A 23,164-nucleotide genomic window follows, 5' to 3' on the forward strand; every position below is an offset into this window, starting at 1 on the left:
CCTCAGTCCCTCTTGGAGAGAAGGAAGTGCCACCCAATTGCCGCTGAAGAATGAAGCGGCAGCTCTAGAGCTGCCGCCGAAGTACCACTGCTCGCAGCTTCCTGCCCCCCCCTCCGCCGCTTAGGGCGGCAAAAACGCTGGAGCCGGCCCTGACTACCCTGATGTTTTACCACACAATTCACTGGCTAATGGTGGTTTCATAATCTAAAACTGCCCTCCTGCTAAACTTTGTTTACTTTATGGTTATTTCATCCTCCCAGCCCACCCTACTCTGTCTATTTCATCACCTCCTGCATCCTGTCTGACATGCAGACGCAGAACTCTCTGAGGCTGGGATTGTGGTGCCTAGGCAAGGGGGCTTTGGGTTTCTAGGCACTACCGCAATACAAATAATGCATAATGATCACCCCCCACACAATGAAACTTCTCAGGGGGAGAAGCTGGTTTGCACAGACAAGGAGATGGGGAGGCTGAAGCTGTGCCAGAGGCTCAGACGTAGTTCAGTGACAAGAAAGGAAAGTTTTCCTGGCAAGGACTGACAGTCTTTCCACTGGCAGCTAACCTGGGCAAGGAAAGAACTCCGGCAGTTGGGGACCAAATGGCCTCTTTGAAACCTCAGCCCTGAATGTTCAATGCTACAAGGGGTCACTTGCACAGCTACAGATCCATTTCCGAGAAGGGTCCTGAAGTTCAGTGGCACAAGATTGCACATAGCATAAATGGGAATATGCTGCCATGAGGCTCAAAGAACTGTAACCTATTAGCTGCAAACCCGGGCAGGAATCGCACATTGCAAAGGGACTTCTCTATTAATAAACGAACTCATGAGTAAGGGTGGGTTTTCTTTGTTTGTTTACATGAATTGAGATGTTTTATTTTAAACAAATATGCACCGTTCCTAAATGCTTTACTTAAGGTCCTACAGTTAAGGCAGTGCTGGACTGAAGTGCCTTGTAGCAGTTCAGAATTACACACACACACTCGCTGGAGTCATCATTTAGAAGTTCTTATTTCATAACCTTTCAATTCTCCTTCCTTTCCACAAATCACAAAAAAGTATCAATGAAAATTGCACTTGGATTTCCCCAATGGGACCCATTAATTGTCTTCCACAGAAGTAAAGAAAACAACATTGTGCATCCAAGTTATACTACATATGGGAAACATTGTCTTCTCCATGGTTGATACGGAGTAATTTTTTCCGGAAAGATGTGAACTGCCATAAAGTTATGATGATCTTATTAGGATTTCACTATGAATCTGGCCAAGAACATATTGTTGTAGAGATTTTGATTTTTTATTTCTTCTTTATGTGAAAACTGAATGGCTATTACGAGGAGATGTTAGGCTCTCCATTGTTAAAGTAGAAGCCAGCAGGGTGGATTGATTTAAACAAACAATTTAAGTCACCAATTCTAATCATGATTTAAATCAGCAAGCAGAAAACTTTGACTGAAGTCTTCAATTTTAATTGTGTTCTGCATTTGTACTTTATTTATTTTCCTAAAGAAAAAAAGTTCATTCTCATTAGCTGGTAACCATTAAAACATGGTGATTTACAACTAAATATAACCTATACACTAAATTTGGTGCTTCTTTTTGTTAACCAGGAGGATATACCACATTATATTTAAGAAATTTCACAACTTAATTTACATTTATTCAAATTTCTAATTTCTACATTTTTATTATGCTACGAAATGGGTAATGATGCATGTCTTATCTATTAGATGGTTAATGTTTTACTTGTGATTTTTGTCAAGCTGTATTAGGATGGAAATTTAAATTCAATTTAAACTGCACAAAAACAGCATTTTATATATATGAATTATATTTTTATATATATATCTGAATAAAGCTATCTTAAATGTGCTGAATACATAAGAAAAAAGTTTATCAAAAAGTTTATCAGATAATGTTTTGCATTTAAAACTAATGGGTTTATTAAACAAAGAAAGTATTATTTGTAGTTAGCGAAGTGAACTGATTATTTCTAGTTACCATGTCCTTCAGGATTTTAGAACTAACAGATTTCATCCTCTCTCACCTAATTTTTATTCACAGATTGTGAGAGGAAAACAAACTTTCCCGTCTTTTCAATGCCCAATTGATTTCTTAACTTTGAATGAACCAGTCATTGAACTGAGCTAGCTGAATAAAGGGAAATGAAGAAAATATTCTCCCTTCACCTGCAGAAGAGGCTACTGCTGTCAAAAGCTGGTTTATCATTTAGAATAATAGAATCAGAGGTACAGAGGATGCCCTAGCATCCTCTATCTGGGGAGACAAACTGACAGTGGCTTTGGTCTTAAGAAAGGAGGGTCTCAGACATCCTGGTTGAAAAACGTTGTGAGAAGGACTTTGGGTAAGCAACGTCTTATTAGAGAAGAGGGGATCTTGTTAATTATGTTTAGGCTCTAGAATGTGTGTTATGATTTTGTTTTAAACGTAATCCTTTGTTTCCAATATTTGTTTGCTATCATGTGAATCCCTGTTCTTTGTTAAATTAATTTATGCTTGTTTTCTCTCTAAACAAATCGAAGGGCTGTGTGTTGAGTGGAGCTGTGACCCAGCACATAACTAGTAAGCTTTGGTGTACTCTTCATTTAGGAACAGAGGATCTGGTAATTCTGGGACTATGACTGGGGTTGGACACCATAGAGATGCTTGGAGGACTAGGGTGTTGGAGTGTATCTACAGCTAGCCTATAAGGGGATGGTAGTCTGCATAAGTGAGAGATGGGTGCTTGTGTTGCATGTGGCTGGTGGAGTCAGGGAGCTGACCCCTGGTAGGCACAGACAAGGCTTCTGCAAGCTGTGGACAGGTGGTAGCGATGTGGCCCTGGGAGCATCACAATATGCACCAGTGTGAATTCCAAATACTCTCCAGACAAGGAAGGCCACAATTTGCATCAGCTGAGTTTATCCACAAACCTGTGTAAACTCCCCAACTAAATCATCCCAGCCAGGGCTTTGTCAAGCCTGACCTTGAAAACCTCTAAGGAAGGAGATTCCACCACTTCCCTAGGTAACCCATTCCAGTGCTTCACCACTCTCTGAGTGAAAAATTTTTTCCTAATATCCAACCTAAACCTCCCCCACTGCAACTTGAGACCATTACTCCTTGTTCTGTCATCTGGTACCATACTCTTTGGAACCCCCTTTCAGGTAGTTGAAAGCAGCTATCAAATCCCCCCTCATTCTTCTCTTCCGCAGACTAAACAATCCCAGTTCCCTCAGCCTCTCCTCATAAATCATGTGCTCCAACCCCCTAATCATTTTTGTTGCCCTCCACTGGACTCTTTCCAGTTTTTCCACATCCTTCTTGTAGAGTGGGGTCCAAAACTGGACACAGTACTCCAGATGAGGCCTCACCAATATCGAATAGAGGGGAGTGACCACATCCCTCGATCTGCTGGCAATGCCCCTACTTATACAGCCCAAAATGCCGTTAGCCTTCTTGGCAACAAGGCCACACTGTTGACTCATATCCAGCTTCTCGTCCACTGTAACCCCTGGGTCCTTTTCTGCAGAACTGCTGCCTAGCCACTCGGTCCCTAGTCTGTAGCAGTGCATGAGATTCTTTCTTCCTAAGTGCAGGACTCTGCACTTGTCCTTGTTGAACCTCATCAGATTTCTTTTGGCCCAATCCTCTAATTTGTTTAGGTCCCTCTGTATCCTATCCCTACCCTCCAGTGTATCTACCACTACTCCCACTTTAGTGTCATCTAAAACTTGCTAAGTTTTCAGTCCACGCCATCCTCCAGATCATTAATGAAGATATTGAACAAACCCAGCCCAAGGACTGACCTTTGGGGCACCCTGCTTGATACCGGTTGCCAACGAGACATGGAGCCATTGATCACTACCTGTTGAGCCTGATAGTCTAGCCAGCTTTCTGTCCACCTTGTAGTCCATTCATCCAATCCATACTTCTTTAACTGGCTGGCAAGTTAGAACTCTGGTTCCAGATGCTTAGCCAGTAACTCAGATCACTAAAACTGGTGGAACTTTCTTTAAAACATACACTATTTAGTATTTTTAAAATTTAATTTAAATGATTTTAATGGATGACAGTAAGTTTAGGCCTTAACATAGGTAGACATTTTCTAATTCAATTTTAAACAGCTTTATGTTTTACGTAGAGCTGTCAAGCAATTAAAAAAAATAATTGCATGATTAATCGCACTGTTAAACAATAATACAATACCATTTAAATATTTTTGGATGTTTTCTACATTTTCAAATATATTGATTTCAATTACAACACAGAATACAAAAGAGTACAGTGCTCACTTTATATTTATTTTTTATTACAAATATTTGCACTGTAAAAAACAAAAAAACCTCTTCTCAACCTGCTGCTCACAAACAGAGAAGAATTAGTAGGGGAAGCAAAAGTGGATGAGAACCTGGAAGGCAGCAACCATGAGATGGTCAAGTTCAGGATCTTGACACAAGGAAGAAAGGAGAGCAGCAAAATACGGATGGTGGATTTCAGAAAAGCAGACTTTGACTCCCTCAGGGAACTGATGGGCAGGATCCCCTGGGAGAATAACATGAGGGGGAAAGGAGTCCAGAAGAGCTGGCTGTATTTTAAAGAATCCTTACTGAGGTTGTGGGAACAAAGCATCCCAACGTGTAGAAAGAATAGCAAATATGGTAGGTCACCAGCTTGGCTTAACAGTGAACTCCTTGCTGATCTTAAACACAAAAAAGAAGCTTACAAGAAGTGGAAGATTGGACAAATGACCAGGGAGGAGTATAAAAATATTGCTCAGGCATGCAGGAGTGAAATCAGGAAGGTCAAATCACACTTGGAGTTGCAGCTAGCAAGAGATATTAAGAGTAACAAGAAGGGTTTCTTCAGGTATGTTAGCAAAAAGATGGTGGTGAGGGAAAGCGTGGACCCCTGACTGAATGAGGAAGGCAACCTAGTGACAGAAGATGTGGAAAAAGCTAATGTACTCAATGTTTTTTTCGCTTCTATCTTCACAAACAAGGTCAGCTCCCAGACTGCTGCAATGGGCAGCACTGTATGGGGAGGAAGTGACCAGCCCTCTGTGGAGAAAGAAGTGGTTCGGGACTATTTAGAAAAGCTAGACGACCACAAGTCCATGGGGCCGGATGCACTGCATCTGAGGGTGCTAAAGTAATTGGCAGATGTGATTGCAGAGCCACTGGCCATTATCTTTGAAAACTCATGGCGATCGGGGGAGGTCCCAGAGACTGGAAAAAGGCTAATGTAGTGCCCATCTTTAAAAAAAAGAGGGGAGGAGGAGGATCCGGGGAACTACAGGACAGTCAGCCTCACCTCAGTCCCTGGAAAAATCATGAAGCAGGACCCCAAGAAATTAATTTTGAAGTACTTAGAGGAGAGGAAAGTGATCAGAAACAGTCAGCATGGATTCACCAAGGGTAAGTCATGTCTAACCTAACTGCCTTCTATGATGAGATAACTGGGTCTGTGGATGAGGGGAAAGCAGTGGATGTGTTATTCCTCGACTTTAGCAAAGCTTTGATATGGTCTCCCACAGTATTCTTGCCAGCAAGTTGAAGACATATGGGCTGGATGAATGGACTATAAGGTGGATAGAAAGCTGACTAGATCGTCGGGCTCAATGGGTAGTGATCAACGGCTCCATGTCTAGTTGGCAACTGGTATCAAGTGGAGTGCCCCAAGGATCGGTCCTGGAGCCGGTTTTGTTCAGTATCTTCAGTAATGATCTGGAGGATGGCGTGGATGCACCCTCAGCAAGTTTGCAGATGACACTAAACTGGGAGGAGTGGTGATACACTGGAGGGTAGGATAGGATACAAATTAGAGGATTGGGCCAAAAGAAATCTGATGAGGTTCAACAAGGACAAGTGCAGAATCCTGCACTTAGGAAGGAAGAACCCCATGCACTGCTACAGACTAGGGACCGAGTGGCTAGGCAGCAGTTCTGCAGAAAAGGACCTAGGGGTTACAGTGGACAAGAAGCTGGATATGAGTCAACAGTGTACCCTTGTTGCCAAGAAGGCTAACAGCATTTTGGGCTGTATAAGTAGAAGCATTGCCAGCAGATCGAGGGATGCGATCATTCCCCTCTATTTGGCATTGGTGAGGCCTCATCTGGAGTACTGTGTCCAGTTTTGGGTCCCACGCTACAAGAAGGATGTGGAAAAACTGGAAAGAGTCCAGTGGAGGGGGCTGGAGCACATGATTTATGAGGAGAAGCTGAGGGAACTGAGATTGTTTAGTCTGCAGAAGAGAAGAATGAGGGGGGATTTGATAGCTGCTTTCAGCTACCTGAAAGAGGGTTCCAAAGAGGATGGAGCTAGACTGTTCTCAGTGGTAGCAGATGACAGAACAAGGAGTAATGGTCTCAAGTTGCAGTGGGAGAGGTTTAGGTTGGATATTAGGAAAAAGTTTTTCACTAGGAGGGTGGTGAAGCAAAGGGATGGGTTACCTAGGGAGGTGATGGAATCTCCTTCCTTAGAGGTTTTTAAGGTCAGGCTTGACAAAACCCTGGCTGAGATTATTTAGTTGGGGATTGGTCCTGCTTTGAGCAGGGGGTTGGACTAGATGACTTCCTGAGGTCCCTTCCAACCTTGATATTCTATGATTCTATGAAAAGAAATAGTATAATTCAATTCACCTAATATAAGTATTGTAGTGAAATATCTTTATCATGAAAGTTGAACTTACAAATGTAGAATTACGTACAAAAAGTAACTGCATTCAAAACTAAAACAATGTAAAACTTCAGCACCTACAAATCCACACTTCAGCCAATCACTCAAACAAGTTTTGTTACATTTGCAGGAGGTAATGCTGCCTGCTTCTTGTTGACAACGTCACCTGAAAGTGAGAACAGGCATTCTCACAGCACTGTGGCAGCTGACGTCACAAGATATTTACGTGCCAGATGCGCTAAAGATTCATATGTCCCTTCATGCTTCAACCACCATTCCAGTGGACGTGCATCCGTGCTGATGACTGGTTCTACTCGATAACGATCCAACGCAGAGCAGACTGATGCATGTTCATATTCATCATCTGAGTCAGATGCCACCAGCAGAAGGCTGATTTTCTTTTTTGGTGGTTCGGGTTCTGTAGTTTCCGAATCGAAATGTTGCTCTTTTAAGACATCTGAAAGCATGCTCCATACCTTGTCCTCTCAGATTTTGGACGGCACTTCATGTTCTTAAACCTTGCCGTAGGTATTTTTAGAAATCTCACATTTGCATTTTGTCAAATCTGCAGCGACAGTGTTCATAAATCAAACACATGTGCTGGGTCATCATCTGAGACTGCTATAACATGAAATATATGGCAGAATGCGTGTAAAACAGAACAGGAGACATACAATTCTCCCCCAAGGAGTTCACTCACAAAATTTATTAACACACTATTTTTTTTAACAAACATCATCAGCATGGAAGCATGTCCTCTGGAATGGCGGCTGAAGTATGAAGGGGCATATTAATTTTTAGCATATCTGGCATGTAAATACCTTGCAATGACAGCTACAAAAGTGCCATGTGAAGATCTGTTCCCACTTTCAGGTGACATTGTAAATAAGAAGCAGGAAGCAGTTACCTCCTATTGTAAACAAACTTGTTTCTCTTAGCAATTGGCTGAACAAGAAGTAGAATTGAGTGGACTTGTAGGCTCTAAAGTTTTACATTGTTTTGTTCTTATGTAACAAAAAGAAAATCTACATTTGTAAGTTACACTTTCACAATAGAGATTGCACTACAGTACTTGTATGAGGTGAACTGAAAAATACTATTTATTTTATCATTTTTACAGTGCAAATATTTGTAATAAAAATGAATATAAAGTGAGCACTGTACACTCTGTATTCTGTGTTGTAACAGAAATCAATATATTTTGAAACGCAGAAAAACAACCAAAAATATTTAATAAATTTCAATTGGTAATCTATTGTTTAACAGTGCAATTAATTGCGATAAAATTTTTAAATTGCAGTTAATTTTTGTGAGCTAATCATGTGAGTTAACTATGATTAATCAACAGCCCTAGTTTTAATAATATAAACCTATATTTAATTTAAATTTTAAATTTTTTTTAATTGATCCTGAAAATGAGCTTTTCATCATAATGCCCAGTTTAGACACAAATCCCTGAAAAAAAAAAATCAATCCACCCAAAATGTAAAATGCACAGTCTTGTCCAGAGCATAATTTTTCTCAAACGTTAAAGAGGCATATAAGAGACCAGCAAGGCATGTACAGTGTACAGCTGTCCTGTGAGAGCACAATGAAGGTAGATGAGAGGCATGGCATGAGCAATGTTCTTCCACTAGCTAAGCATAGACACGGGGAGCCCTGAGTTCCACTGCTAGCTCTGTCTAACACTCTATGTAAGTTGGAGTGAGTCACTTAACCTCTGGGCCTCAGCTTCTCGATCCATAAACTATAGTTAACACCATTTCCCTACTTTTTACAGGAGTGTTGTATGACGTTGAAAAGTGTGTGGAGATTCTTGAATAGAAGAAGCTATGTAAATGCAAGATACTAATATCATTACACTTCACATACAAACCATAGCCCTAACTTATTCTCATCTCAACCATTAAACTCCTGTGCCAGATGTCAGAAATTTATAGTTTTAACCCTCTGCTACGTAATGTGATGGGGCTTCTTGCACTCCAGAACATCCTAAAATCAAGCCTTCCATTTAGGCTACATATATAGTACCATGTAAACTATCATGCATGTCCTGAAGGCAGCAGCTGTAGATAAAACAGTGCAAGCACAAGGATTTAAAACAGAAGTAGGCAACCTGCAGCATGCAAGCTGATTTTCAGTGGCATTCACACTGCCCGGGTCCTGGCCATCAGTCCAGGGGCCTCTGCATTTTAATTTAACTTTAAATGAAGCTTCTTAAACATTTTAAAAACCTTATTTGCTTTACATATAACAATAGTTTAGTTCTATGTTACAGACTTACAGAAAGAGACCTTCTAAAAACGTTAAAATGTATGTCTGGCACGTGAAACTTTAAATCAGAGTGAATAAATGAAGACTCAGCACACCACTTCTGAAAGGTTGCTGAACCCTGGTTTAAAATGTCCCCAGCTATCCAGGTTTATGGTGATACCAGGAAGAAACATATCTGTTACTTGACTTTAAACCATTTCAAGTACAAGAAGCAATGGGCTTCATTTGCAGCAAGGGAGATTTAGATTAGATATTTGAGAAAAACTTCCTAACTAAAAGGGGAGTTAAGCTCTGGAATAGGCTTCCAAAGGAGGTGGAATCCCCATCACTGGAGATTTTTAAGAACAGGTTGAACAAACACCTGTCAGGGATGGTCTAGGTTTACTTGGTCTTGATCAGCACAGGAGGTTGGACTAGCTGACCTCCAGAGGTCCCTTCTAGCCCCACACTTCTATTATTCTAACACAGGAATACAGTTAGTGGTGGCTCACTGAAGGCAGACCATTTCAGATTCCTTAATCCTGGATTTTCATAATTTGCTTTAGTTAATTGTAAGCATAACTTTACTCTCCTGCTTTTCCAACTTTTTTTTAAACTACACTGTTATGATTGTTTTTTCTATTCAATTATTTTTATATATTTAAAGTTTCACTCCATTTAAACCCTTTCCCCCCACTGTAAGTATTTATTAAGCTCCAAAGAAAATCCAGTTTTAATGTAGCGTTGAGGTTTCAAGCTCAAGCAGACGAGTGAGGATTAGTGTGTTAGGGTTTTATAGTTAAAACTGCTCTGCAGACTTAACTGTTGTGGACACTACTACGAAGTACTCATTAAAATAACTGCTTTATAGATTTCTTATCCCAACATAACATCTAATATACACCTGTCAGAGTTCCCCTGCCCACTCTGAACTCAGGCGTACAAATGTGGGGACCCGCATGAAAGATCCCCTAAGCTTATATTCTACCAGCTTATGTTAAAACTTTACCAAGGCACAAATTCCTTTCCTTGTTCTTGGACGGTATTGCTGCCACCATCGAATGATTTACACAAAAATTCAGGGAAGGGTCACTTGGAATCCCTATCCCCCACAAGTCCCTTCGCCCCCTTTCCTGGGGAGGCTTGAGAATAATATGCCAACCAATTTCCTTAGCAATGAGGGCACAGACCAGACCCTTTGTCTTCGGGACACGGAAAATCAATCAGGTTCTTAAAAGAAGAACTTTATAATAAAGAAAAAAGTACAGTAATCACACCTGCAAAACCAGGTTGGAAGGTAACTTTACAGGGTAATAAAAAGATTTAAAACACAGAGGATTCCCCACTAGGCTCAGCTTCACAGTTACAAAACAGGAATAAACCTACCTCTGTAGCATAAGAAAATTCATAAGCTAAAACAAACGATAACCTAACGCATTTCCTTGGCTTACTTACAATTTCTGTAACTTTAGATGGATTATTCCAGGTATATTTTCAGGAGATGTTGTTCTTTGTTTGCTCCTCTCTCCAAATGGAGAGAGAAGCCAAGCAGGTACAACAAATAAATCCTTCCCCTCAGATTTGAAAGTATCTTCTTTCCTCATTGGTCCTTCTGGTCATGTGCCAACTAGGTTATTGAACTGTTTAACCCCTCACAGATAAGGCAATTCAGTACAGCTGCCAAGGAGGGATTTTATGCTACTCTTGCCTCTATATTTATGACAACATCACATAACATTTGTTTGCATTACATGGATATCCATGTAGGCTCTTGGAAAGGGTGTGGAAAATGGTCAGTATTTCAGAGGTACCTCTATCTGCCATAGAACTCATTTAACATAATTTATTCACATAACAGAAGAGCTGAAAAGACTTTAAAATCTGGGTTAAACCAGAACCTTGTAGAACACATGAAACTTACTTTTTTTTTTTAAAACAAAAAGTAATTAAAATTGTAGAGACAGCAATTTGTAATTCAGCCTGTCCCAGGTGGCAAACCAGCCTTGTCCTGAGGACACTCTTCTTTAGCTATCCTTACCTCTGCTCCTTCTGGAGAGCCTCTGCATGCTGCTTGTTCTCATGCTGCCACATTTGCAGTTCGTTCTTCATGGCGTCCATGTCCTCTTGAATGTAGTCCATGATTTTCCCAAGAGGAAGTGCACTCCGACACAGCGTCTGAATAGACGCACGAAACTTCTCTATTTCTTTTGATACTAGGTCCTTCTCCTTTCTCCTGGCTGCTTCTGACAAAAGCGGCTTCTCCTAATTAAATTGATTTTAAAAAAACAACAACAAAAAAACAGGGAAAACATGAAGTCAAGAAAGGCTCTGAACATTTTTAAGAGGTGAACTAAAAAGAATGTTAAAAATAGGAAGCTGTGCATTGTAAAGAGGATGTTTAAGACTAACTGCAATAAAGCTATAAAGCCAAAGCAGCATTCTAGAAGAGGTCAGCAGTATCACCATTTCACTGAAAAGTGCTTGTCACAGAACCATGTAGTAACAGTAGTAGCCACATTAAAACAGAATGATTTCCAGATCATTCAAGGCAAAAAAGTGCAAGTTAAATTACAAGTGCAAATTCACTTTTGGCAATGCACAGTTCACGTGACATCACACAACGATGACGCTCAAAGGAAAAAAGAAGGTTTCATTTAATCTGATTCTTGAATCTGTATGTAAAGAGGCAATATCCCTACTGTCCAAACTGAACTATTGGAGACAATATCCCCCCAGGATTCTCACTCCTGGCAGAGCTCTCCTAATTCATAAAGATTTGTTTTGTAACCCTTGAGGGCAATGGGAACAGGGTGAGTACAAACCAGGCACCCCACTGCAGAGTGTAATTGTTGCCCAAACATTCCAATCTGTTCCTTTAACTGAATGGGTGGCCATTTGCCCAGAAAGAAAAGCCCATTCAGAAGGATCAGTGAAACATCAAAAGCATTTGAGAGAAAAATCTATAAAAAGGCTAGTGTGGAATTCTGACAGGAGGTGAGTGGGATTCCTGCAAGATGGAATCTTCAGAACCCATGTGGCTAGTCTTCTCTTTAGCTAGGACCCTCTCATCACCAGCTTCTCATGGGGAGGGTGCTAAACAACTTAAGCAGCGTTCTTGGGAAGGATATACTTGACTGCCTTAAGACAAAGAAGCTGTGTGAGGAGTCTGCCACATCTCCTTAACCCAGGGGCGGGCAAACTATGGCGCATCTGGCCTGCGGGACTGTCCCCCATCCCCGTGGCATTACGTCCCTACAGCCTTGTGGGGAGGGGAGGCTCCATGTGCTTCTCTCACCTGCAAGCACTGCTCCCCACAGTTCCCATTGGCCAGGAACAGGGACCCGCAGCCAATGGGAGCTTCAGGGAGGTATCCACAGGCAAGGACAGTGCGTGTAGCCCTCTGCCCCCCTCTCCCAGGGCCGCAGGGACACAGTGCCAGCTTCTTCCGGGAGTGGCACAATGCAGGGCCAGGACAGACAGACAGATGGACGGACAGGCAGGGAGCCTCTTAGTCCAGCTGCGCACTGCTGCCACCCCAGAGCCGCTCCAGGGAAGCAGCATCAGGCTGGAGCCCACACCCCAAACCCGTCCTGCACCCAATCCCCTGCTGTACCCCAACCCCCTCCCGTACCCAATCCCCTGCCCAGAGCCCTGTCGCACCCCACACCCCAAAGCCCTGCCCAGAGCCCCCTGCCGCACCCCACAGCCCAACACCCTGCCTTGAGCCCCCCGCCACACCCCACACCCTCCCACACCCCAACTCCCTGCCCTGAGCCCCCTGCTGCACCCACACATTCCTGCACCCCAATCCCCCACCCTGAGCCCCCTCCCACACTCTGCACCCCAACTCCTTGCCCTAAGCCCCTTCCTCTGCACTGCACCCACTCCCACACCCCTGCCCCAGCCCTACATTCATGGCCCTGCATGCTATTTCCCCACCCAGATGTGGCCCTCAGGCCAAAAAGTTTGCCCACCCGTGCCTTAACCAGTGGGTCCAAAATAGGTGTACGGCCATGGCATCCTTTACTGGACAAGAGTTGCTGGCTCAGGATTTTAACAACTGTGTCCTTGTAGGTTCCTGGACCAGCTTCAACCAAAAATCAGCTGACTTGGATAGGTTCTGTAAGAACTGAGGAAAGGTAGGTTCCTCCCCATGGAATCACTAAATGACTGTTCTGGTGGAAAGTATATGGCATCCGAAGTATTCTTCAGCTCATCCTAGTCCAACTAACAGCCCTCCTCCACCTGATTGTCCACTCTGTCCTCATTACAGCAGCTGCAATGATAGATTATGCTATACCTTAACTCCAGGAATGCAGCTGCAATTTAGTCCTTCAAAGTGGAGGCTGCCCTCCTGAAAAGGGTAACTCCAAATAATTACAGACTGTGTTATGATAAACATCCTGCTCAAGATAGACACAGAACTGGAACACCTAATAGGCTGTAGTCTGAGGTGCAGAGTATGAGGGGAAATTGGAACAGCACCTGCTTGTAATATTGTCTTCTGACCACTAGTTCTAGCTCATCTTATGATAGTCAATTTTTTAATTCTTAAAAATACTGAGTTGCCAGCCAAAAAAATTGGAGAAGACGCTTTCCAAAGGATTATGAAAAACTATCAAAGAAGTGAACTATAAAACCACAGCAGGAGAAGGCTGCACATTTACCATGTGAAACCATTTTAATATTTTAAAGAAGTTTAAAAAGGAGGATACAGTGCTCCACGATGATCTCTAGAACATGAGATCGGATTATTAAATGTGTTGGTGTGAAGCATGACTGCTGAGTATCAGGTCTACTGAATATCATCATGAGACTCCATTGGGTACAACAACATGGTTAGTTGGTTTGGTTCAGCTGGATTGGCACTGGCAAGTCAGTGTGCCCAGTGTGTCACTAATGCAACATGCTGATTTTTGGATAAGATTTGCACAGACACAGATGGCAGTTTAGGTGTCCAACTAAGACTGGCTTTTGATTAGAGTTGGGCAACTCACTGCCATTTGTGTTTTTTCAAATTTCCCCCCTTGCTGACCCGAGTACAGTAAATGGATTAAAATTAAAATTAAAGATTTTTAAAAAAATTAAAAGGACAATGGGTGGAATTTTCAAAGCATCCCAAGGGCATTAGGCACTCAGATCTGACATTCAATGGAAGTTGGTTGCCTAATTCCCTTAGGCACCTTGGAAACTCCTAGCCCACAGCATTTAACTTGGAGTGGCGGACTGATATTTGCCTAAAGTGACTAAATCACAATGACCAATCTGACATCATTAACATTCTGTAACAAACCTATTCCCGTGAGCTTTCCTTCAACGCAGCATTTGCTGCAACAGAAATTTCTATCCCCACCTCACCCCACAAGTCCCTCCTTTCCGGATTAATTTTTCTTTCTATTAAAAAAAAGACAGTAGCCAGAGAGCTGGGTTCCAAAATTGAGTTTTCCTTTAGTGCAAAGTTTGTACATGGTGAAGTTAATGTAAATTCCTTTCAGCTATTTAATGGATGCAAGAAAACTATAAAGGTCTTTATTTAACATCCTAGCCCCAGGATTCATCAGTTACTAAAAGCAGTTCCTACAGGCTATATAAATCCAGAGGTGGCAGCCTGGGTGCACCTCACTGGGCCACAATATACTATACTGTCCCCTGTTACCCCCCTACCTGATTGGCCATTCTTCCTATCCAAGCTGTGGATTGTTTGCTCAGCTGCATCTGCAGGGACGATTGCCAACCACATTTCAACAGCCTTTGGCTTACTGATGAACTCAGATATATATTTTAGAAAAATACTTCTAAGATTTTAAGGCAGATTTACTTACTTCTGATGCTTGTATTTTACCACACACACTGTGTATGAAAACTTTGGGACTTCTGAATTTTCAGGGATTTTAGAACTTCAGATTTGTTTAATTAGGAATCAGGTGAAGCAATGAAAACTGGTGAACTTTGTGACCTTGACTTCCAAAGTCAGTTTCTGAGTGTTGTGGGCTTATGGTTTGATAGTTAAAAGAAATACTCATTTTAATTCCTGTTCCTTGCTCATTACTTCTTTCTCCAAAGCAGGTGTTTCATTATACTGCACCACTGTATCAATTACAGAGGACATTATTCAGGTATTTTGCTCTCATTTGTAATACAAACTTCAAAGCATGTCTTTCTTGACCAGTTTTGTCCTTTGTGATCCGGTAAGCATTTACACTCCCAGAATGCCAAGCTTTTTAGAGGGAGTGTTCCACGGAGAGCTACTTTACGATGCTTCACCTCCTTGGTAATCTCTTGGGGAGATAACCAAATTAATGGTGATTATATGTCAGTAATAATTCCCATTTGTTCTGCAACCCACACCACTCTCCATACATTTACCACGGCACACCATCTCTCTCCTGAGATCCATAGAACTTCCCCCTGGATCTCAAGACACCCTTCGGCCTGGAGGATCACAACCTCTTTCCCGTTGCCATCCACTACACCATATCCACTGAAAGTAGACTCATAGACTCATAGGTCAGAAGGGACCAATCTGATCATCTAGTCTGACCTCCTGCACAAGGCAGGCCACCGAACCCCACCCATCCAATTTTATAACACCCCCTATCCCAGGATCGAGTTATTGAAATCTTCAAAATTGGTTTGAAGACCTTAAGCTGCAGAGAAACCACCAGCAAGCGACCCGTGCCCCACGCTACAGGGGAAGGCGAAAAACCTCCAGGTCCCCTGCCAATCCGCCCTGGAGGAAAATTCCTTCCCGACCCCAAATATGGCGATCAGCTAAACCCTGAGCATGTGGGCAAGAGTCACCAGCCAGCACCCAAGAAGGAATTCTCTGCAGTAACTCAGTTCCCATGCCATCCAACATCTCCCCACAGACCATTGAGCAGACCTATCTGGTGGTAATCCAAGATCAATTGCCCAAATTAACAATCCTATCATAACATCCCCTCCATATACTTATCAAGCTTTGTCTTAAAGCCAGGAAAGTCTTTTGCCCCCACTACTTCCCTCGGAAGGCTGTTCCAGAACTTCACTCCCCTAATGGTTAGAAACCTTCGTCTAATTTCAAGTCTAAACTTCCTAATATCCAGTTTATACCCATTCGTCCTCGTGCCTACATTAGTACTAAACTTAAATAATTCCTCTCCCTCCCTAACGTTAACCCCCCTGATATATTTATATAGAGCAAGCATATCCCCCCGCAGCCTTCTTTTGGCCAGGCTAAACAAGCCAAGCACTTTGAGTCTCCTTTCATAAGGCAGTTTTTCCATTCCTCGGATCATCCTTGTAGCCCGTCTCTGAACCTGTTCCAGTTTGAATTCATCCTTCTTGAACATATGACACCAGAACTGCACACAGTATTCCAGATGGGGTCTCACCAACGCCTTGTATAACGGTACTAACACCTCCTTATCCTTGCAGGAAATACCCCGCCTGATGCATCCCAAAATCGCATTTGCTTTTTTAACAGCCGTATCACATTGGCGACTCATAGTCATCCTGCTATCAACCAGTACCCCAAGGTCCTTCTCCTCCTCCGTCGCTTCCAACTGATGCGCCCCCAACGTATATCCAAAATTCTTATTATTAATTCCTAAATGCATAACCTTGCACTTTTCACTATTGTATTTCATCCTATTTCTATTACTCCAGTTTACAAGGTGGTTCAGATCTTCCTGAATAGTATCCCTGTCCTTCTCCGTGTTAGCAATATCCCCCAGCTTCGTGTCATCCGCAAACTTTATTAGCACATTCCCGCTCTTTGTGCCAAGGTCAGTAATAAAAAGGTTAAATAAGATCGGTCCCAAAACCGATCCTTGAGGGACTCCACTAGTGACCTCCTTCCAGCCTGACAATTCACCTTTCAATACGACCCTCTGGAGTCTCCCCTTTAACCAGTTCCTTATCCAACTTACAACTTTCATATTCATTCCCGTCTTTTCCAATTTGACTAACAGTTCCCCGTGCGGAACCGTGTCGAACGCCTTACTGAATGCATTACCGCATTTCCTTTATCTAAGTAATCCGTCATCTTCTCAAAGAAGGAGATCAGATTGGTTTGACACGATCTACCTTTAGTAAATCCGTGTTGCAATTCGTCCCAATTACCGTTGACCTCTATGTCCTTAACTACTTTCTCCCTTAAAATTTTTTCCAAGACCTTGCATACTACAGACGTCAAGCTAACAGGCCTATAATTACCCGGATCACTTTTATTCCCTTTCTTAAAAATAGGAACTACATTAGCAATCCTCCAATCATACGGCACAACCCCCGAGTTTACCGATTGCTTAAAAATTTTCGCTAACGGGCTCGCAATTTCACGCGCCAGTTCCTTTAATATCCTTGGATGGAGATTGTCCGGGCCCTCCGACTTCGTCCCATCGAGCTGTTCAAGTACGGCCTCTACCTCAGTTGCGGTAATATCCACTTCCATATCCACATTCCCGTTTATCATCCCTTCATCATCGCAAGGTTCCTCACTAGTCTTATTAAAAACTGAAGCAAAGTACTTGTTTAGATGTTGGGCCATGCCTAGGTTATCCTTAATCTCCATTCCATCCTCAGTGTATAGTGGCCCCACTTCATCTTTCTTTGTTTTCTTCTTATTTATGTGGCTGTAGAACCTTTTACTATTGGTTTTGATTCCCTTTGCAAGGTCCAGTTCAATGCGGTTTTTAGCCTTCCTCACTTTATCCCTACACGTTCTGACCTCACCAAGGTAGCTTTCCTTACTGATCCTGCCTTTCTTCCACTCCCTGTAAGCTTTCTGCTTTTGTCTAATCCCTTCTCTGAGTTGTTTGCTCATCCAGTTTGGCCTACAACTCCTGCCCATGTTTTTTTTCCCCTTTCTCGGGATGCAGGCTTCCGACAGTCTCCGCAGCTGCGACTTAAAGTAATTCCAGGCCTCCTCCGCATTCAAATCCACTAATTCCTCCGTCCAATCCACTTCCCTAACTAATTTCCTTAACTCTTTAAAATTAGCCCTCGAGAAGTCAAAAACCCTAATCCCAGATCTACATTTGTTTATCCTTCCATCTAGTTTGAACTGAATCAGCTCATGATCACTCGAACCAAGGTTGTCCCCTACCACCATTTCTTCTACGAGGTCCTCACTGCTCACCAACACCAAATCTAAAATGGCATCTCCTCTCGTAGGTACTTCAACTACTTGATGAAGAAATCCATCTGCTATCACATCCAGAAAAATCTGACCCCTATTATTCTTGCAAGTACTCGTCCTCCAGTCTATATCCGGGAAGTTGAAGTCCCCCATAATCACACATTTCCCCTTTGTGTTTACTTCATTAAAGACATTAAAGAGGTCTCTATCCATATCCCAATCAGATCCCGGCGGTCTGTAGCACACTCCAAGCACTATCTCAGGGGAAGCTCTAGTTGCTTTTTTACCCAGTGTGATTTTCGCCCAGACAGACTCTGTCTTATCCATTCCATCGCTTCTTATTTCGCTACAGTTAATGTCATCATTGATGTACAAGGCTACTCCACCACCTTTGCCTTTCTTCCTGTCTTTTCTAAACAGCACATAGTCTTCAATACCCGTGCTCCAGTCATGAGTACTATTCCACCAGGTTTCAGTTATCCCTATAATATCCGGTTTCACTTCCTGCACTAGTAACTCCAGTTCCTCCATCTTGTTACCTAGACTCCTCGCATTAGTGTACAGACCTTTTAATTTTCGGCGTTTGGCGTCAGTGACAGTCTTTCCCCCGTCGTGCAGAGACCTTTTACCACCAGCATCACCCGTTACTCTGGTTTCTCCACTATTCCTCCTTGGATCAAATCTTGGGACCACAAGGGTATCCCCTCTCACTTTGTTTACTTTCCTCTCCAGGTTACATTCCGGTGTGGAGATCTCCTGAACATCTCCCAACCATCTCCCCCAACTTCCTAGTTTAAAGCTCTCTTGATGAGGTCGGCGAGCCTCCATCCTAGAATTCTAAGTATCATGGCAAACTTCATAGACAGAGACTCAGATTCTTCTATTCAATTTTTCCATTCTACTTTGAGTCTTGTACTGAACCGATCACCACAGTATCTCAGCACCTTATGCTCGCTCACATATTTTTTAATTCCTTCACCGTGGAGGGCATAATTTCACCCCAAGTAACACCTCAATTGACCAAGGCATCAAACTGGTGTTTCTAGGTTGAGGGCTAAGATGCTGAGAATTCAGTGGCTGATGGTTTATGCCTTTGAATCCTAGGCTCCTTTCGCTGTGGCTCATAGTAACACTGTAGTTGCAGGTACTGGAGTGGTCAGGATCTCTGGGATGGCTAAGAACTGAATTTCCTTTTCTGTCCAAGTGTGTAGATCCCTAGCACGTGTTGTGTGGCTTTGGATTCCTTTAAAGTATGGACTGATGCACCGGTCTTGTATGCCCTCAAAAGGGAAGTCCTCAACTGCCGTCTGTTCCTCCTTTAGCAGTCCTGAGAAATATAACCATGAGGTCTGTTGCATAACCACCATCATCGATACCAAGCGGGCTGCTGTACCTATGGCATCTAGTGTGGTCTGAGGTGCCATTCTTACTACTAACTGATCCTCGTGTACGATTGCTTGAAACAGTTATCGTTGTGCTTCTGGTAAATGGTTAATAAATGCATTACATTTAGCATAGTTCATGTGGTCATACTTCGCTATAAAGGCTTGGTAATTTGCAATCTTGAATTGCAAGGTTGCTGAGGAGCATGCCTTCCTACCAATAAATCAAGTCTTTTCCAGTCTCTCTCATAAGGAATGGATTTACTATGATGCTTTCGGCTACGAGAACTCACAGCGTCCACAACTATAGAATTAGGTGAAGACTGAAAAAAAGGGGGGAGGGGAATTCTGCATCCTTTGAGGGCACAGAGTACTTTTTAATCAGTCCTTTTATATGTTGGTGCACTAGAGGCTGGTGTCTGCCAAATGATCTTAGCAGGATCTAGACGCATCTCACTGACTGGGAGCGCAATTCTCATGGAGGAAGAGATGTGCAGTATATCTAGTAACTTATGCTGGGTATCTCCTCGGGGGGAGTTTGTAGTGTCTGCCATCCTTTCTGTGAGATCCTGAAACAGTTTAAAATCATTTGCCATGAATGGTGGTGGGGGCATCACTGCCTCATCTGGGGAGGAGGAGGAAGAGATATTCCTATGTGGTGTAATCTCCTCTTCTAGTCTGGCCTATTATGGTTCTGGGGCTCTGGATACAGAGGGTGAAGGAGATCATCTTATGGATTCTCAGTAAGAGACACTAGATGCCAGAGAAGTATGGTGTCTATAGGCTGCCCACATGTCCCAGTATGGCCACTGGGGTGGGGGAAAGGGCATGGGGTGGTGGTACCCATGAGTGGCCATACCAAGAAGGTTGAGGCTCGGACCAAGAGTGTAACTGGGAGGGCCCTGGTGATGCAGAGATGGGCCATAGTGTCAGGATAGTGAGGGGATATCAACCTGGTTATTGAGTCCTCACTGAATAGCAGTGGAGAGGATTCTGGGGATCGACATGTAGAGCAGGAACTCTGGAGTCTCAGCCATCATGAGGTCTCTAGAAAAACAAAACGACTACAGTACCACAGTGATCAGTACCATCAGGGCTTGTTGGTTCTGATTTGTTGGTACAGAGGAAATCGGCGGAGGTCTTATGAGAAATGATCGGTCTGACGAGGGTTGTTTGTAAGTAGTTGGTGCCGTAGGTTTCCATGTTGGTATTGCCTTCACAGAGACAGTATGGTCTTTGTTCTCACCTTTAGCAGGTGGTGCTGCCGCTTCAGAGCCTGTGTCTTCAAGTCTTCAAGCTTATAGATGGTGTCTGTACCTGAGGACCCATGTGTCCTACAGGTACCATGTTTTGGGGCCGTCGGTGCCTAAATGATCCATTGTGCTGGGGATCTCCTCCAGCTGGTCAGGAGCTCAGTTTGAGGGTTTGCAGCCCTCTTCTTGGAAAGTGAGAGGAGTGTCTGAAGATTTCCTGCTCCGCTCTCCCTCCTTAGACACTGAAGGCTCCAGGGACTATCTTCACCGTGGAGGTGATTTGAGACAGGGATCAGACGACAGTTTCAAAGCACCTTCCATCAGGACTACTTTCTATTTTAACTCCCAGTTCTTTTGGGATTTGGCCTTCAATTGTTGGCACTGGACACAGCGAGAATGTCCGTCTGTAACTGGTATTGCCTTCCTGCAGGAGAAGCAGCATTTAAACCTGGAGGAGCCAGGTATGCTTCTTATTGGGGCGATCCCCAGTTAGGGGAAAAAAGGGGAAGTGGGGAAACAGGGAGAAGGAATTTTTTTTTTAAAACATGCGGGGGGGGAACTAAAGAAAACTCTATAAAGCTAAGAAAAAACAAATGGAAACTCTAGCAGGAGCTAAGAAAGAACTCTAAGACTCTGAGGTAAAGAGAAAAGCAGACTGCTATTCGCTCTGTCTCAGGCCAAGGGCAGATGAGAAAGAACTGAGGTTGGTTCACCCGCGCAGGGCTAGCCTCAAAGAAGAGCACGAGAGAGAGTGTGCATGTGCAGGCCGAACGGACACTGCTATCGGTCAGAGGTCCAGGGATGCAGACAAGTGTATAGTAGAGCACCCCCAGGGACACTACTTGAGGAAGAGCTACTATTTCTACAGAGTAAATAAGTAAAACTTTGCAAGAATGCCCAGTGAGAAAGGCAGTTAATAAAAACTAAGAGTTCCTGATCTCATAGCTACATATGTGGGTTAAAATTTGCTTGGATCTCTTCTCTTTAAATCCCTAAGAATTGTGGCAGATGGTGCATTACAACAAGCAATGTGGGTGGTAAAATCCTACATGTCACCTTTGCTCATTTTGCACAAATATATAACAGGATATATTCCATTTTAAGAAAAATGCCTGAATCATTTAAGTTGATCATATACCTCAAACAACCCACTCTCAATAAAAATCCAAGAATCAATAAACTGTCCCCACATAAAAGGACTATTTCACTCTATAGGCTCAGTGTGCCTCCTTTTCTTCATGTTTTTTTATGACACCAAGATAAATGTTTATTTTGGATAACTGGGGAAAAAAGTCTGCCTTTCCCCTTACCTTGTTCAGAACAAACTGCAATGTGGAACTGCAAGCAGGGATTTGTTAAATTAAAAAGTAGGAACATTCTCTTTTTCCAGTCAATGAGGGAAAAACTATCACTGACGTGGAGGCTGCAGGGGGTGGGGAGGGGGAGAGAGGAGGAATGGGAACCCAAAATAAATCACCAACCCCCAGGATTTACTTTTATTTCATTTCACCCTTCTTAAGCAACAAGCACAAGCTAATGGCGTGCATAGCTCTGCAGATGGTTTATTACAGAACACCCAGGTCTAATATTCACTTGTTTGGTAAATTTGAAATGCTCCACATCCTAAAAAAATCAGGAAAGAGTGAACAATTGTTCACCATTTGGAAAGAGTATTTCTAGAGTTAATATTTCAGTGAATTATTTGATGATAGTTTTTCATTCTATGTTTATTGCCACGTATAGTGCTTGTTATTTTAAAATTAACGGAAGTGAAAAATGGATTAAATTACAGAACATGCAGACTGTAAGTGGCTAACAGTTTTTACGTGCCCTCTTACTGAAGTAGTATGGGCCTGCTATCAAAGTAGAACAAAACAGTCATACTTTTATTAAGCTACAACATTTCCCCCTTTTTTCTACAGCACAGGAAAGAGCAGAAAAAACTCATTTTGGACACGTTTTGTTTTTTTTAATCCATTTGTCTACAAAACAAAAAGTTTGGATTTTTTATTATACAAAATATCACGCGATCATAAATAGCATAGTTTCTGCATTTTAAACAGACTGACTAAGTACTAGGGTTCACCAAGATAAACCTTTTCACAGTAACCATAGGAAAACAGTAAAACAAATCATTTCTCAATGAATAGGATGTTTTTTCTGCTTATATCAGGTCTGAAGTTCAGTAGGAGGCCAAGAAACAAAGACACAATGTTCTCTGCAGTGCAAATTATGAAAGTTAGTGTTACCAACTTCTGAACTGGAACCCAGAAAGAAAAAAAAATCAGTTTTCAAAAAGAGCAGGGGTATTACTTTTCATTTATAAAACACAACTTAAGGTTCATATTTATACAGAGGAATAGGAATGCTGACACAAACACAGGAAGAGCCATCCAGCCCAGCTCAGCTCCTGGAGAGCATCTCACTCAACATCAGTGAATGTCCTGCAGAAGCATCAAATCTAAATACTTAGCATGGGTT

The 23,164-nt window shown here is 42.6% G+C and overlaps 1 protein-coding gene across 2 annotated transcripts in view; it reads right to left on the reverse strand.

The window, feature by feature from the left end:
* Positions 1 to 23,164, reverse strand: part of TRAF3IP1 (TRAF3 interacting protein 1) — a 143,134-nt gene that overhangs the window by 2,755 nt on the left and 117,215 nt on the right. For both annotated transcript variants that reach the window (XM_030579938.1, XM_030579939.1), the window contains one exon: positions 10,969 to 11,192. In XM_030579938.1, the coding sequence (XP_030435798.1) occupies positions 10,969 to 11,192 (224 nt within the window). The remainder of the gene's footprint in view (positions 1 to 10,968; positions 11,193 to 23,164) is intronic.

This window comes from Gopherus evgoodei, chromosome 11, assembly GCF_007399415.2.
Source record: "Gopherus evgoodei ecotype Sinaloan lineage chromosome 11, rGopEvg1_v1.p, whole genome shotgun sequence".
NCBI classification, from domain to species: Eukaryota; Metazoa; Chordata; order Testudines; family Testudinidae; genus Gopherus; species Gopherus evgoodei.